Raw genomic sequence first — 13,351 nt, 5'->3', positions numbered from 1 at the left:
CTTGCTGCATGTAACGCAATATATTACACTAATTTAGTATCGACATGATCCTTGATTGTTTAATACATGACGTCTGATCTTCAAATATTTATCCAATAGCACAAATATAGCTACAACAATTTGAGATGGATTTCTTATAATGCTTTCTTGAAATTTACTGATTTTCATAGTAACTTCATATTAATGTGTCTAATGTTTGGATAATGTAGGCATAAAAAAAATCACAGCTTTATCTTTTGATGATAATTTGTTTAATATTTGATGTCAAAATGAACCTTGTGATATAATATTATTTTATAGTAATATATTTTTGAGTAACTTAATAATTTCTCTAGAATTTAAAAAAAAGTCTTATGTAATAAATAATATTTTTCTTTTTAAATATTTATTGATTTGGAAATGATAACTGCAAAGGATAAAATATTTAAAAATATGATTTATCTTTGTAATAAAATAATATAATGTTAAAATTTATATATATTCCTAAAAATGTATTCATTTTTCTAATTTTATTTTTAGAAAGCTGATGTTAATTTTGTTAAATTAAAAGACCTGGAAGAAAATGATCGCAGACTTGTGTATAGTGAAAAATACAAAAAGGGCGTAAATTTTTCTTACTCTGGTGTACATATACCTGTGGAAATATGGGATGAATGTATGCATTTTATTTTTATTAATCATTTTACATTTATTAACATTATTATATTCTTTATATGTACTTTATATAATTATTTGATGAAATTTTCATAGCTCTTAAAATGTATCTTATTGTTATTCTGTTTATGATATCCTAATAACTGTGCATTTATATTACAAAAATTGCGCAATTTTGTTTTTTGAAGATTTATATAGACAGCATATTTCCCAATTTAAATTCTAAATATGTATGTAATTATCTTGAAAAGTATTTCGGTACTATTTAATTAGCTTGCCAATAGATATTGTTTAGAATAGTATTAAATGCAGAATATAATTTTCTATTTCTGTGGTCATTGTTAAAATGATTGTAGAAGTAATAATGTACAGAGATTTTATGTTATAAAATTTGAAAAAGAAAAAGAAAAAAGAATATTACAAAGATAGTGTATCTACTCTTTTTAAATTTTCACATAATTGAGCAGTTGCCAAGTTTATTGAAAAATACCTTAATTAAATACATCATATATTTTCAAGATTGCTCAGAAATATAATTTGTCTATTTTTAAAGGTTTTTTTTTTTTTTTTTTTTTTTTACCACTCAAAGCTGAAAGAAAAAATAATATTGGGTACTTGTTAAATTAACAAGATGAAAAAAAAATTCAAAATTGACATGAATTATTTATGGATTATTCTAAAGTAAGAATGGCAACTTCACAGAGAATTGAAGAAACTACACATCCAAATAGTACATAATATTGTACAATATCATAAGTTTTTTTAAAAGTGAAATTATATATTTTTCTAATATTAAAACAGTGTGAAATGTAAAAAATTTATATAATACAATATTACTTTAATGATGTTGAGCAAAGCTATACGATTGTATAAATATACTATAGTAATGAATAAATACAATACTGAAAATCTAGAATTTACCTATTAGAATATAGAGTTAAAGCTTAACTTCATTCATTTGTATAATATGTCTCAATGATTCTGTACACTGCTCTTGCAAAATCTCTCATCTAAATCATTTTTAACATCTTGACTGTCAAATCTTGGACCTTTTGATAGATTAATCTCCTCTTATCCATCTAGCTTGTCAGATTTTTTAAAAAAAAAATTAAATTATTATAATGGTATATCATTTAAGAAATTCTGTTCTATATGACAAAAAATGCAATTACTAAAATTAATTCTAAATAATTCTTTTTGTTAAATAAATTCTTAACATCTTCTGCTTAGTAATGTAACAAAACAAAACAGATACTTTGCTTGAATCCATTATTTGCTATCAGATTAAAGAAAGAGATAGGTACAAAAATGAATGTTTTTAAAAGCAAGACTTTTTTTCTCATTAGCATTTACTGTTTTTTAAGTTTGATTTATTTTAAGAATTTCAATATTAATTAAAAAGTGAAATAATCCTTTTGAAATGCAGATTACTCATCATATCTCTTGATAAGAGAAAAATTGTAAGAATGTTTAATTTATGCTCTAAATAACAGAATGGTTTGAGATGTGTATTATTGTTTTTTTATGGTTTCAATGTATTGAAGGTATCCTTAACATTATTAATGTGTTTGCTCTATTGAAAATAAAATCCAGATTCTAATAGTACTTACAAAAACCAAACACTTAAATTTTTAAGAAAAAAATTCTTTTAGAAAGCAAAATGGGAACCTTTTTCTGAAAGTAAATTTATTCTTTCCATCAAAAGATGGAAGCACATCATACTATACTGTAAATTGAAAACAATATAATTTTGACATTTATCTATATAGACTTTTTATGTAATGCATTATCCCATATCATGTATGCATTAAATTATTATTTGAATTGAAAATTATATATTTCAACCAGATGCATGCATGTCAAGGCTGTTAGGATTCATTTGAAATTTAATACATAATAAGAAAAAATTGAATCTTTACATGTATGTACAAAGAATTTTTCTTTTGTAACTTATCATTAATCTATGATTGGAACATTTCTGTTACTGTTTGATTCAAATAAATAAACAGAATCCTCAATATCTTTTTATAGCTCCAGAAATTCTTAATGGATTAAAGTGGACTAGTCAACTTGATGAATACTTCATAAAAAATATACAAAATGACTCTGACTTAATGTGGCAATATTTTGGAAGTCAGTCTGGCTTTATGAGGAGTTATCCTGGTAACTACAACTTATTTTTTAAGTATCTTAACAACTTTGCATGCTGTGTTTAACTCAAGGAATGAATTACAGAATTTTTGATATTTGAATTCACAATTGAATGAAAGTATCTATTAATTTAAAAGACAAGATATCAAGGACATGCTTAAGGTATCCGTTTTATTTTTTGTATGGAATCAAGTAAATAAATTTATTTGTTTACATTCATTTAGGTGCCCCATTTAAGATATTGTCTAATTAGGATATAAATTTGTATGCAATGAAATTATAACAATTAAAGCTGACAAATATCTTGCACTTTCATTTGATTAAGATCTTTGGTTAACATTTATGTCTTATTTATTGCTAATGAAGTATCATTTAGTTGGAAAAAATTATAACAAATCATGAAGAATTTTTTATTTATATGTTTATATAACTATAGTATGTTTATAATTTGGCTCAGACTTTATAACATTTTATCTACCCTGTTAATACAGAAATATTAAATATAGATTCTTGTTTCAAATTTTCTGTTGCGAGCAGAATTTTTTACATTGAATGTTAAGAAAAGTATATATACTAAGATCAATTCTGCCTGCACAAGTATTTGAGTGGTAAATGCATTGAAAGAGCTCCAAGAAATAGTTCCTAACATGCTTCCACTTGGAAAACCTTCTTTTATTGAAAAAAATCCTTTGCAAATTGAAAAATATTTTGATGAAAAATTCTTATACAAGGTAGAAAGAGATGTCTCTGCCTGTGCACATATACAAAAATAATTTCACTTACTTTAGTTGCTTATTTTGAACATATGGCTTGTTTAATTTTACTTTCTCCCTCCGAAAAAACTCAATTTTCATCAAAAAGTAAAGCATTGTAGACTAGTTACTGAAAATATGTTTGAATCATGTTTGTGAAATACATATAACTGGTTATAAGATGTGGATGTCAGAGTTTAAATTCAAATTACCACTTTGTGAATTGAGTTTCCAAGCAATTGAAGCTGTTAAACAAAAGTGCAAAAAAGTTGTCCAAGAAAGTGCAAAAAAAAAAAAGGGTAGAAATTGGAATAATCAGTCAAGAAGATAAAAAAAATAATTTTGTGATTGAATAAATATTTTGTTGTATTGAAAAATTCTGGATAATTGTTTTGATGGATTGTAGATCCATTTGCAGCACTGTTAATTTTTTTGTTTCTAAAGTGTAAATGCATCAATAAATATTAGATTTTTTCCCCCTTAAATTTCAGCAAGTCAATGGATAATAATTCCTCGGAAGCCTAATTTTCCTGATTTGTATGATGTGCGTTTGAAGAATTGGTAAGAATGTGTTTCTTTTTTATTATGTCCCTTTAATTCACGGAAATATGTCTGTTTACTTATTTTGAGCGATATTGTACTAATTTTTCAATATTAATATAAACATACTACATTTATTAATACAAATTTTTCACCAATATCAAATGTTTGATATGTTTTTAGCCTGCTGGTGTCTATTGCCCATTCTTATTGATAAAAAATTATTAAATTCTACTACTGAAAATATTTGTTATTATAATAATTATCAGAGATAATTCTGTATTACCTATGATAAAATTTATCTTTTTTAATATGAGTTCCAGTCACTGCAATATTAGATGTGGAAGTAATGAATATTAAATGTCAGTTTATATGTATAATTTCAATTTATCTGTTTTCTTATAATTATGTCCTAATCATTTGATTTGAAATAACATTTTTTGAATTATGTGAGCATCTGATATTCCCATTCTTTTTGTAATCTGATTTCGGTAAATCTAAGTATCAACCATTAAACTATTATATTATATAAAAATCACATGGCTAAAATAAAGACTTGTTCAATTTTCATAAAATTACCATTTAAAGCTATATAAGCTCTGTATTATTTTATACATATTTTTCTCAATCTTTTATATTAATATGATAAATCAATATAGTGTTGGTTAGTCATGTTTTAGCTACAAGGAACTTTTAAAAACAGTTTTTAAAAAATTGAGCTGCAGATGCTTTTAATAGTGTAATTATAAACAGAAATTATTAACTTATTTTTGTCAATATCACAAGTCCTTTGGCATTTTAAAGCATGCCATAAAGAACAATGGCAAAGAATCTATTCATTGAACTTTTAACAGTGCATAACACTGCAGCCCTATTTTTTCCTAAACCTTTTTATTTTTGTAATTCTTATTTGTTCCAAATTCCCTGAGTCCAAGTAATAGGAATAAATAAATATATATATATATATATATATATATATATATATATATATAATAAATATATAATAAATATATATATATATATATATATATTTATATTTTAATTTTGTTTGCAGGCATGTAAATGATTTCTTTACTAAAATTTGCTTTCTTTAACTTACTGGTCTTAAAATGTATATTTTAATAAATAAAAAAATTATTCATGTTTTGCTGATTAGTTTTAAATTGTTTCTAAAAACTACAGTTTCATATCTAGATAAATTTTGAAATCAGTAATTTAAAACTTAACAATTGTTATTTTTCATATAGGTATGTCCATGCGTCAACGTCAGCAAAAGATATGCTGATACTTATGGATTCGTAAGTCACATTATTATTACTATTCCTTTAGAATTTTGCTTTTATATATTCTGTTTGTCTATAATCTCTATTAGCAATCTGAATTTTTAGGATTATTACTTTAATCACTAAGTCTATTTTTCTTGGAATATAATTTATGGGTTACCATTCACCCGAGGTGATCAGCTAGATCACCAGGAATATTAGTTGTATTTTATTTCAGATAAATCATATAGACATACCTTCATTTCTATGGGTTCACCAAATTATATGACTTTAAAGCCATGCTTTTTTAATTGTCTTACTTAAGTTCTGCTTATTGTGTATGTGAATTTCTCTAATACAGTCCCATAACATCATAACGCTATTTAAAACGTAACTTTCTTATTCATCTATTTTCAAAGTTTCACATTAGTATAACTGCTTTTTTATTTATTTTGTAAACTGCATAGATATAAAACAGAATCCTTCTTCTTGAGTTCTCAATGAAAGAAAATCAATTAAATAAATATTTGATGAAACATTAAAAACGATTTGAATTTCAGGGCAAAATTTTAATTTATTGTTGGAAATTTGGCCAAAATGTTTTTTTTATATATATAAAATTGCATGACTATTAAACTGGCATCCTTCAAAAGACAATTTTTTAAAAATTTAGGAACATTGTACAATTTATTTTTATGCGATTGTATTTTGGAAGTTATTGCAGAAAAATACCGAAATTCCACTACATTTTCAATTCATTAAAAAAATCTTTTAAAAATTATGCTCTGAGGTGCTCATTTTCATTCTCCAATGTATATGTATGCTAAATTTGGTAGTTGCATGTCAAATGATCCAACTTGCAGTGCAGCAACACACACACAAATGCACATTCATCTTTATTGTTAACAGAGATATATATTGCATACAAGTACAAGTTAAATATAAATTAGAAATATTGCAAGTTATTTGTTTGTGAGTTAAGTTATTTAACTCTTTTGTGCCGTTATGTATCTGAATAACCATGTATTCCAAAATGTATTTTACAATTTAGGTGCTCTAGTGTTATAATTGTATTTATAAATTATTTTACAATATTTTTTGCCATTATTAAGTTGAAAAATGCTTTGAAAATATTTTTATTTTTTAAAAATGTCTGCAAAGAATACTGCTTAATAAATGCCTTGATTACCTGATAATTCTTTGAGAGATTTTTTCGATGTGAGTTTTTGATATGCTTAGTAACTCGTGCTTCTCTTTCTCTTTATTATTTTACAACTTTTACTAAGGAACCTGATCAGATATTGATGTCTCATCATATTTTTTCTTTATTTTATTAACCAGTGTTTCAAGTTTAATTTTAAACCTTCATCAAAGATACTTCGATATTACCCAGATTTCTTTCAAAAAATTATTTATTTTCATTTTAAGATTATTTTTACTTATCATGCGAATGAATTATATATTTTTGAACTATGAATCAATTACATTTTGAACCATGAACCATTCTGTGCTTCTTTGAACTAAGAACTATATCTGAATATTTTATTTTTATTATTTTTAAATTAATAAATTTGTGTTATGATTATAATATGCTGCACAAAAATGTTTATTTTAAAGAAATTTGCACAAGATACCAATGTTTTAAATTTTCATTTATTAAATTTTTTTAGGAGTGGAAGTATGCATGGTCAGACTATGGAAATTATGAAAATTGCAGTTAAAACATTATTGACTACTCTTGGTGAAAATGATTTTGTCAATATAATCTCAGTATGTATTTAATTTACATTTTTAATGAATTGAAAATAATTTATTGTGTGTACCTGTTATATTATATTTATGAACATTCTCATTACATTAATTCAGATATTTATAATAACATTTTTTTTTTTTTTTTTTTTTTTTTTTTTTTGTAGTTTAACAGCACGGCTAAATGGATTTCTTGCTTTGATACTCTTGTGCAAGCTAATCGTAGAAATAAACAGGTAAAATTCATAGTATTTGTTAGATATTTTGACTGCATATCACACACCTACCATGTTTGTAAGGGTGTGATTCCTTTGTTTATAATTTTAAAAAACACATTACAGTAGTAATAATATCAATTTATTCTCCATTTTTATAGTATTGTTTTATTCTTCCCTTTAGATTCTTTCAAAAGCCATCGATTATATTGAAGATGGTAATATGGCCAAATTATCTGTGGGATTGGAATTTGCTTTCAAAGCTTTTGCTCAAGTATATTTTTCATTTTTCAAAATAATAATAGTTATTAAAGCATACTTTAAAAAATTATTAGTAATTAATATAGCATTATAATTATTACAATTCTGTTATAGTTTTTTCAACGTACTTTCACTTATTTAACCTTTTAATTTTTTCCCCTTTAATTTTCATGGTTAAATATTATTTACTTTATTATTTACAAAGCATCTTAAGTCACTGCATTTAGTACTGTTTAAGTTCTCCCCTAACATATTGTTAAAAAAAATTTTTAAAACATCTAATTTTAGATAAAGAGTGCATATAACTTTTTTGAGGGAAGATGGTTGTAAAGGAAATTCTGTACTTGTAATGGCCAATTTACATGATAAATACAAGTACAGTTTCATTAAAAATAATGCACTAAATTTTTGTTTTTCTTTTTTAGTTTAGAGAGAACAGATCAGAGCCTTATGCTGGATCAGAATGCAATCAAGTAATTATGTTGTTTAGTGATGGTGGAACTGAAGAAGCTTGGGAGGTTTTAGAAAAATACAACTCTGATAAAAGTGTTAGTATTTTTCTGTATTAACTTTTTTATCGACTCATTTGTTTTGAGTCATGAAAGAAGTGCTTATGGGCTAACTACTGTACATTAAAAGTCTTACTACTGTACATTTAATGCTTCATTTTTCTTACAATTAATCAACTCGCAATTTTTGTTCTTCACTGTAATTTGAATGACAACAGTATACAGTATTGATCCTAAAAGTATACTGATTATTCTATAACTTATAAGAGACATATTCCTTTCTATAACTGAATTCCTTGCTCTAATATGTATTCCCATACATGAAAATATTTTTATATGTTCCAATATTTATGTATTTGATTGCAAAATCGAAAATTTAAGGTAATAGATGAAATTTAATCATGAAACTAAAAATCAAATGAGAGACTTTTTTCAATCTGAATTTTTAAAAATTTTCAACTAATTATTATTATTTGAATAATTAGTTAAAAATTTTGTGGACAAAAACTCGCAAGTTCGGAATCAACTAATAAAAAGAATGGCCTCATTTCTTTCTTTATGAAGATTGAGTGAGAACTAATAAAATATAGTACTCAACAAACGAATTCTTTATAAGCTTTAGTGGTTAATCATAAATATTCTAAATAGGAAACTCCCATCTTTGAAAAGTCATAATTCATTTGTCTAAGGATTTGTCTTTGATAAGAGGAATGTAAAATGTTTATAACCCTATCGATCACATGCTAGCATATCCAAACTCTCATGGGCTAAAAGGTCATTAATTCTTTAATTTATCATAGTGAAAATGATTTTCAGCTTAATAGAGCTTTTCATTAATAAATGTTGCATTCTGTTTTTATTATTATTTATTTTTAAAAAAAATGTTCTTAAGTTTTTCTAAGTTAAGTTTTATTTGAAATAATATTCAAAACATCTGTTACAATGACCTGACTGCCCAATTACTTATTATTGGCCATGAATTTGATTATCTATTTTATTAAGAATGTAAAAACATTTATGATGTTTGCTAACTTGAATCTTCACTTTTCTTGATGTTTTGGAAACTAATACCTAAAAATAAAACTGCTTCAATTTTTTATATATATATTTTTTTTATTATGATAAAAAGTTTTGTGTCATGGTGCCTTGCTGTATAATTAGAATAATTTCCACTAAATCTCTGCAAAATATCTTAACTAGGCAGATCTTTGTTTGTCCCCTCTAAGAGTTTGAAAAATAATTATTATAGAGAATAAAAATTGACCAATATATATATATATATATATATATATATATATATATATATATATATATATAATATAATATATTTAAACTTGGCATCATTTTTTTTAAAAAATTTGATTGATACATTTCTAGAAAATAATACTTAAATTTGTAGAATGAAGCATATATCCTTACATCCTTCTCAGATTTAAGCCAACATTTTATTTAAAACCTTTTTTTTTTTTTTTTTTTTTTTTTTGCAAAAATAAAGATTTTAATAAATTTCTGTTTTAATAGTGCCTGCTATTTGAATAATATTTGTATAACAAATTAATTTTCTCTTATGTTGCTCTTGAAAACTGAATATATTCAGTTTTCAATATATATATTATTATAAATTATTATGTTTTATTTCAGCTGTTTTAAGATTAACATTTTATTATGTAATCAATTATTTTGTTTTAGGTCAGAGTGTTTGCTTATGCAATTGGGCCTCATCCAGTCCCATATGCAACTTTGAAAGAGATTGCTTGTTCAAATCGAGGTGAGAGTTTCTTTTATTATTCCACAATAAAAAGAAGAACGGAAATGGATATAAATATTTTTGAATTCATTTGTTTTGCTGTGAAATCTTTTTTTTTTTCCCTTAAAAAGCACTTTTCAGTTTACTTATTGCATAAAGTAATTAGCTTTATTGATCAATTTTAAAAGAATTGTTTTATTATTGCAGTAAGGAGAATCAATTGTAGCAAAATTTCAGAGTTAATTTCTAGCTGAGTTTTTTAGACGATAAAAGGCTTTCTGTTTTGCCAGTTCAGCCGCATCGATTTAATGTATCATTCTGTGTAATTTAAGTTAAAAATATGTGGCTACATTGAGCCACCATCCAAAACATGCAAACATTATTATTATTATTAAGTTTTAATGTGAAGAAAGGAATGTAAATGTTAGAAGTAAATGTAAATAAAATATATAACTAAAAAAAATATTAATTTTATTGGAGTCAAAAAGTGTTATATGCTTCCATACTAGATGCTTCACACTGTATGAAATCATTAATTAATTTTTTATTATATATTTCTTTTCACCATTCTAGCATTTTGCTTTTTCGACTCCTGTCTATTTCTAATTTATTAATAACTTTTAATTCTATATGTAAAACTGTTAAAAGCTAAAAGTTATTCAGTCTAATTATTGATTCCCTTAAATGCATGCTCATATAAAAGTTAAATTTGTCTGTAGTTGCTTGAAGAACCATAATTTGTCAATATGGAATTTGATTTTTTAAAATATTTTTTTTTAATATCATGATGACTGAAATTTTTCAGGTTACTTTACTTCTATTCAAGCCATGGGTGCTGTGAGAACAAAAATTCAAGTAACGTTATTTTGGCTTTCTGATCTTTTGCATGCTGTGATATATTATTAGTAATTTATATCTAATTGTTGCAAAACAAATATTTCTTTAGGTGTCTGTGTGACTTCTTAAATGTTCTGCATGAAAATATAATCTTGCATGTTTGCTAGATTAGATGTAGTAGAGTAAGTAAATGATATGCTTTATATATATATTAGTAAGTCATAAGATTTTGATTCACATACTTTCTGAATGTTATCTTTTATTTTCGATGTTGAGTACATGAACAGCATTTCATTTGCTTTTTCTTGATGTTACTATTTGTATATTTTATGAATAGAATCTATTGTCTCCCTTTAAATGCTATTAAATGTGTGTGTTGATGTGCTTTTCTGTTTGCTTACAAATTATTATGATTATTCTTTTATATCAAGATTGACAAGAAATGTTTTCATTTCTTTTGTTATTCAATGTTTTGTATTAATGTAATTTATTAAATGATAAAGCTGGCATATAAGTCCAAATATTGTAATTAGAGCTGTATGCTATCATTGCTGCTTTTTTTATTTTAAAAACATTTTTTTAGATTTAAAAAAAAAAAAAAAGATTCTGAATGCATTTCAGGAATCAATTTCTTTCTTGTTTGAAAAAATCTTTACCTTAATTTATTAATGTCCCCAAATTCCCTTAATAACATTATTAAACTTTAAAAATGCACATTCTTTTCATATCTATATTATATATATATATATATATATATATATATATATATATATATATATATATATATATATATATATATAATGTGCACAATAATTGAGATGGAATTATATGCAAATTTTAACTTTTTAATCTGCATAACCGAAAAAATTCTTCATAGCTTATGCAAAGTATTTCATTTAGTTTTTGATTAAAACTTTTCTAAGAGAAAATTATTTTAGTTGCAAAAATACCCTTGATAAATTTTATTTGTTTTAGAAATATAATGTATCCTCTATTGAAATCAACTAACCGAAAGCTGAATATTAATAGAAAGTATATCTTAGAGATAGCTCTTAAATTTTGGGATATTTATAAAGGATAATTTTAAGTTTCTCACTAAGAAATGAATTATTATGAATGCAAACGTGAAATCTCTAATGCTCTCCTCTGTAATTTTTTATTTGCACCAGAAATGTTTGTTGTAAGCACATGTAATGCTAGTTCCTTTTTAATTATTTTTGTCTTTTTGTCACCAGTTAATAGAAATGATTTCTTTTTTAAAAATACTGTTTATTTTCCTCTATGTGTATATAGCATTGAATGTAAAAATGCATCAATATTTAAAAAAAAAATGGTTTATAGAAAATTCATTATTTAAATACAGAATATATTTATTCAAACGTTATTCTTAATAATTTGATAACCAAATTTGTTTTTATGGCTTATTATATCCTAAAATGCTGTTATTTAAATTGAGAATTTTGAGTATCTTTAAATATGTGTGTGTAAGAATTTAAGAATATCGACAAACTTGTAGAATAACTGAATTCCTGTGGACATTCATGAAAAAATAGAGACTTATGTTAATTCTTTTGAAAAATAAATATAGTATAACCATTTAAATAAAATTGGGTTTTTAACGTATTTAACATCATATTTTCTTCATAGTATAATTAATAAAAAAGTCATTCAGTAAAAGACTTTTCATTTAAGTACTTGTCAGAAGAAATGTAACTTTCTTGGGCTTATTTTAATTCATTAGCTTTGATATCTCCATTTCATTATAAAAAAATTTATATTTGTTAAATGACAACTTAAAATTGATTTCAAACGTTTGTATTTAAAAAAAATCTATAATTTTTTTTTAAATAATGTAAAGTGTATTTTGTTAATTTTTCTAAAATTTTTTGCTTAAAATTATTGCTTATTGCATACATTTTGATAGGAATACTTTTGCAATATGCATTAGGCTGTTATTTCAATAATTAACAATATATCTTAAACCACAATTTGTAGTGTGATTAAATTTTAACCAAATTACAATTCTAAAACATTTTTTTCATAGAAAAAAATTATTACTATATTTTTATATTTTTTTAGGATTATGTTAAAGTTCTTGGTAGACCTCTTGTCCTAAGTAATGCAAGGAATTTTGAGTGGTCCAATTTTTACCTTGATCCTATGGTTAGTATCTTATATACATTTCATTATTCTTTAAGTAATAAATTTAAATTGTATTAGTACTATAATGTATTTTTTGAAATTAATGAATTAAATTATTTTACTTCCTAGTAATTTTTAAGAAATGAGGTATAGTTTGTTGAAAGTTTTTGTATATTTGTAAAAGTATAAATTGCTAATTATAATATTAATATATTCTTACTTGTTATTAAAATTCGTGTACTTTGATTATAGGGTCTTGGAATGATGGCAACAGTCACATTACCTGTATACAACAAAACTGAAGTTGCGGTAAATATGCTTGTTTTTAACTTCATATCAACAGTCACATTTGTTTAATAAGACCTTGCACATTAGCAAGTATCATATGATTAGCACATTAGCATTGTGTGATTAATTTATTTTGTGTACTTGATGTATGATGTCTTTAAGGAGACCTTCTTTACCTTGATTTTATGCATCTACCTCATATGTATATAAATTTGTCTTGTGCATATGGAATTAAACGTGTAAT

At 24.1% G+C, this 13,351-nt stretch overlaps 1 protein-coding gene across 1 annotated transcript in view; it reads left to right on the top strand.

The window, feature by feature from the left end:
* The window catches only part of LOC129965303 (voltage-dependent calcium channel subunit alpha-2/delta-1-like), a 43,470-nt gene that overhangs the window by 4,664 nt on the left and 25,455 nt on the right, over window positions 1-13,351 (top strand). Inside the window, exons 5-16 of the mRNA XM_056079170.1 lie at window positions 520-655; window positions 2,686-2,817; window positions 4,049-4,118; window positions 5,345-5,395; window positions 7,030-7,129; window positions 7,276-7,344; window positions 7,508-7,597; window positions 8,010-8,132; window positions 9,783-9,861; window positions 10,646-10,695; window positions 12,757-12,840; window positions 13,072-13,128. Of these exons, the coding sequence (XP_055935145.1) occupies window positions 520-655; window positions 2,686-2,817; window positions 4,049-4,118; window positions 5,345-5,395; window positions 7,030-7,129; window positions 7,276-7,344; window positions 7,508-7,597; window positions 8,010-8,132; window positions 9,783-9,861; window positions 10,646-10,695; window positions 12,757-12,840; window positions 13,072-13,128 (1,041 nt within the window). The remainder of the gene's footprint in view (window positions 1-519; window positions 656-2,685; window positions 2,818-4,048; window positions 4,119-5,344; window positions 5,396-7,029; window positions 7,130-7,275; window positions 7,345-7,507; window positions 7,598-8,009; window positions 8,133-9,782; window positions 9,862-10,645; window positions 10,696-12,756; window positions 12,841-13,071; window positions 13,129-13,351) is intronic.

The sequence above is a fragment of the Argiope bruennichi genome, chromosome 1 (assembly GCF_947563725.1).
Source record: "Argiope bruennichi chromosome 1, qqArgBrue1.1, whole genome shotgun sequence".
NCBI lineage: Eukaryota > Metazoa > Arthropoda > Arachnida > Araneae > Araneidae > Argiope > Argiope bruennichi.
This window is presented reverse-complemented; position numbering and strand designations above follow the sequence as displayed.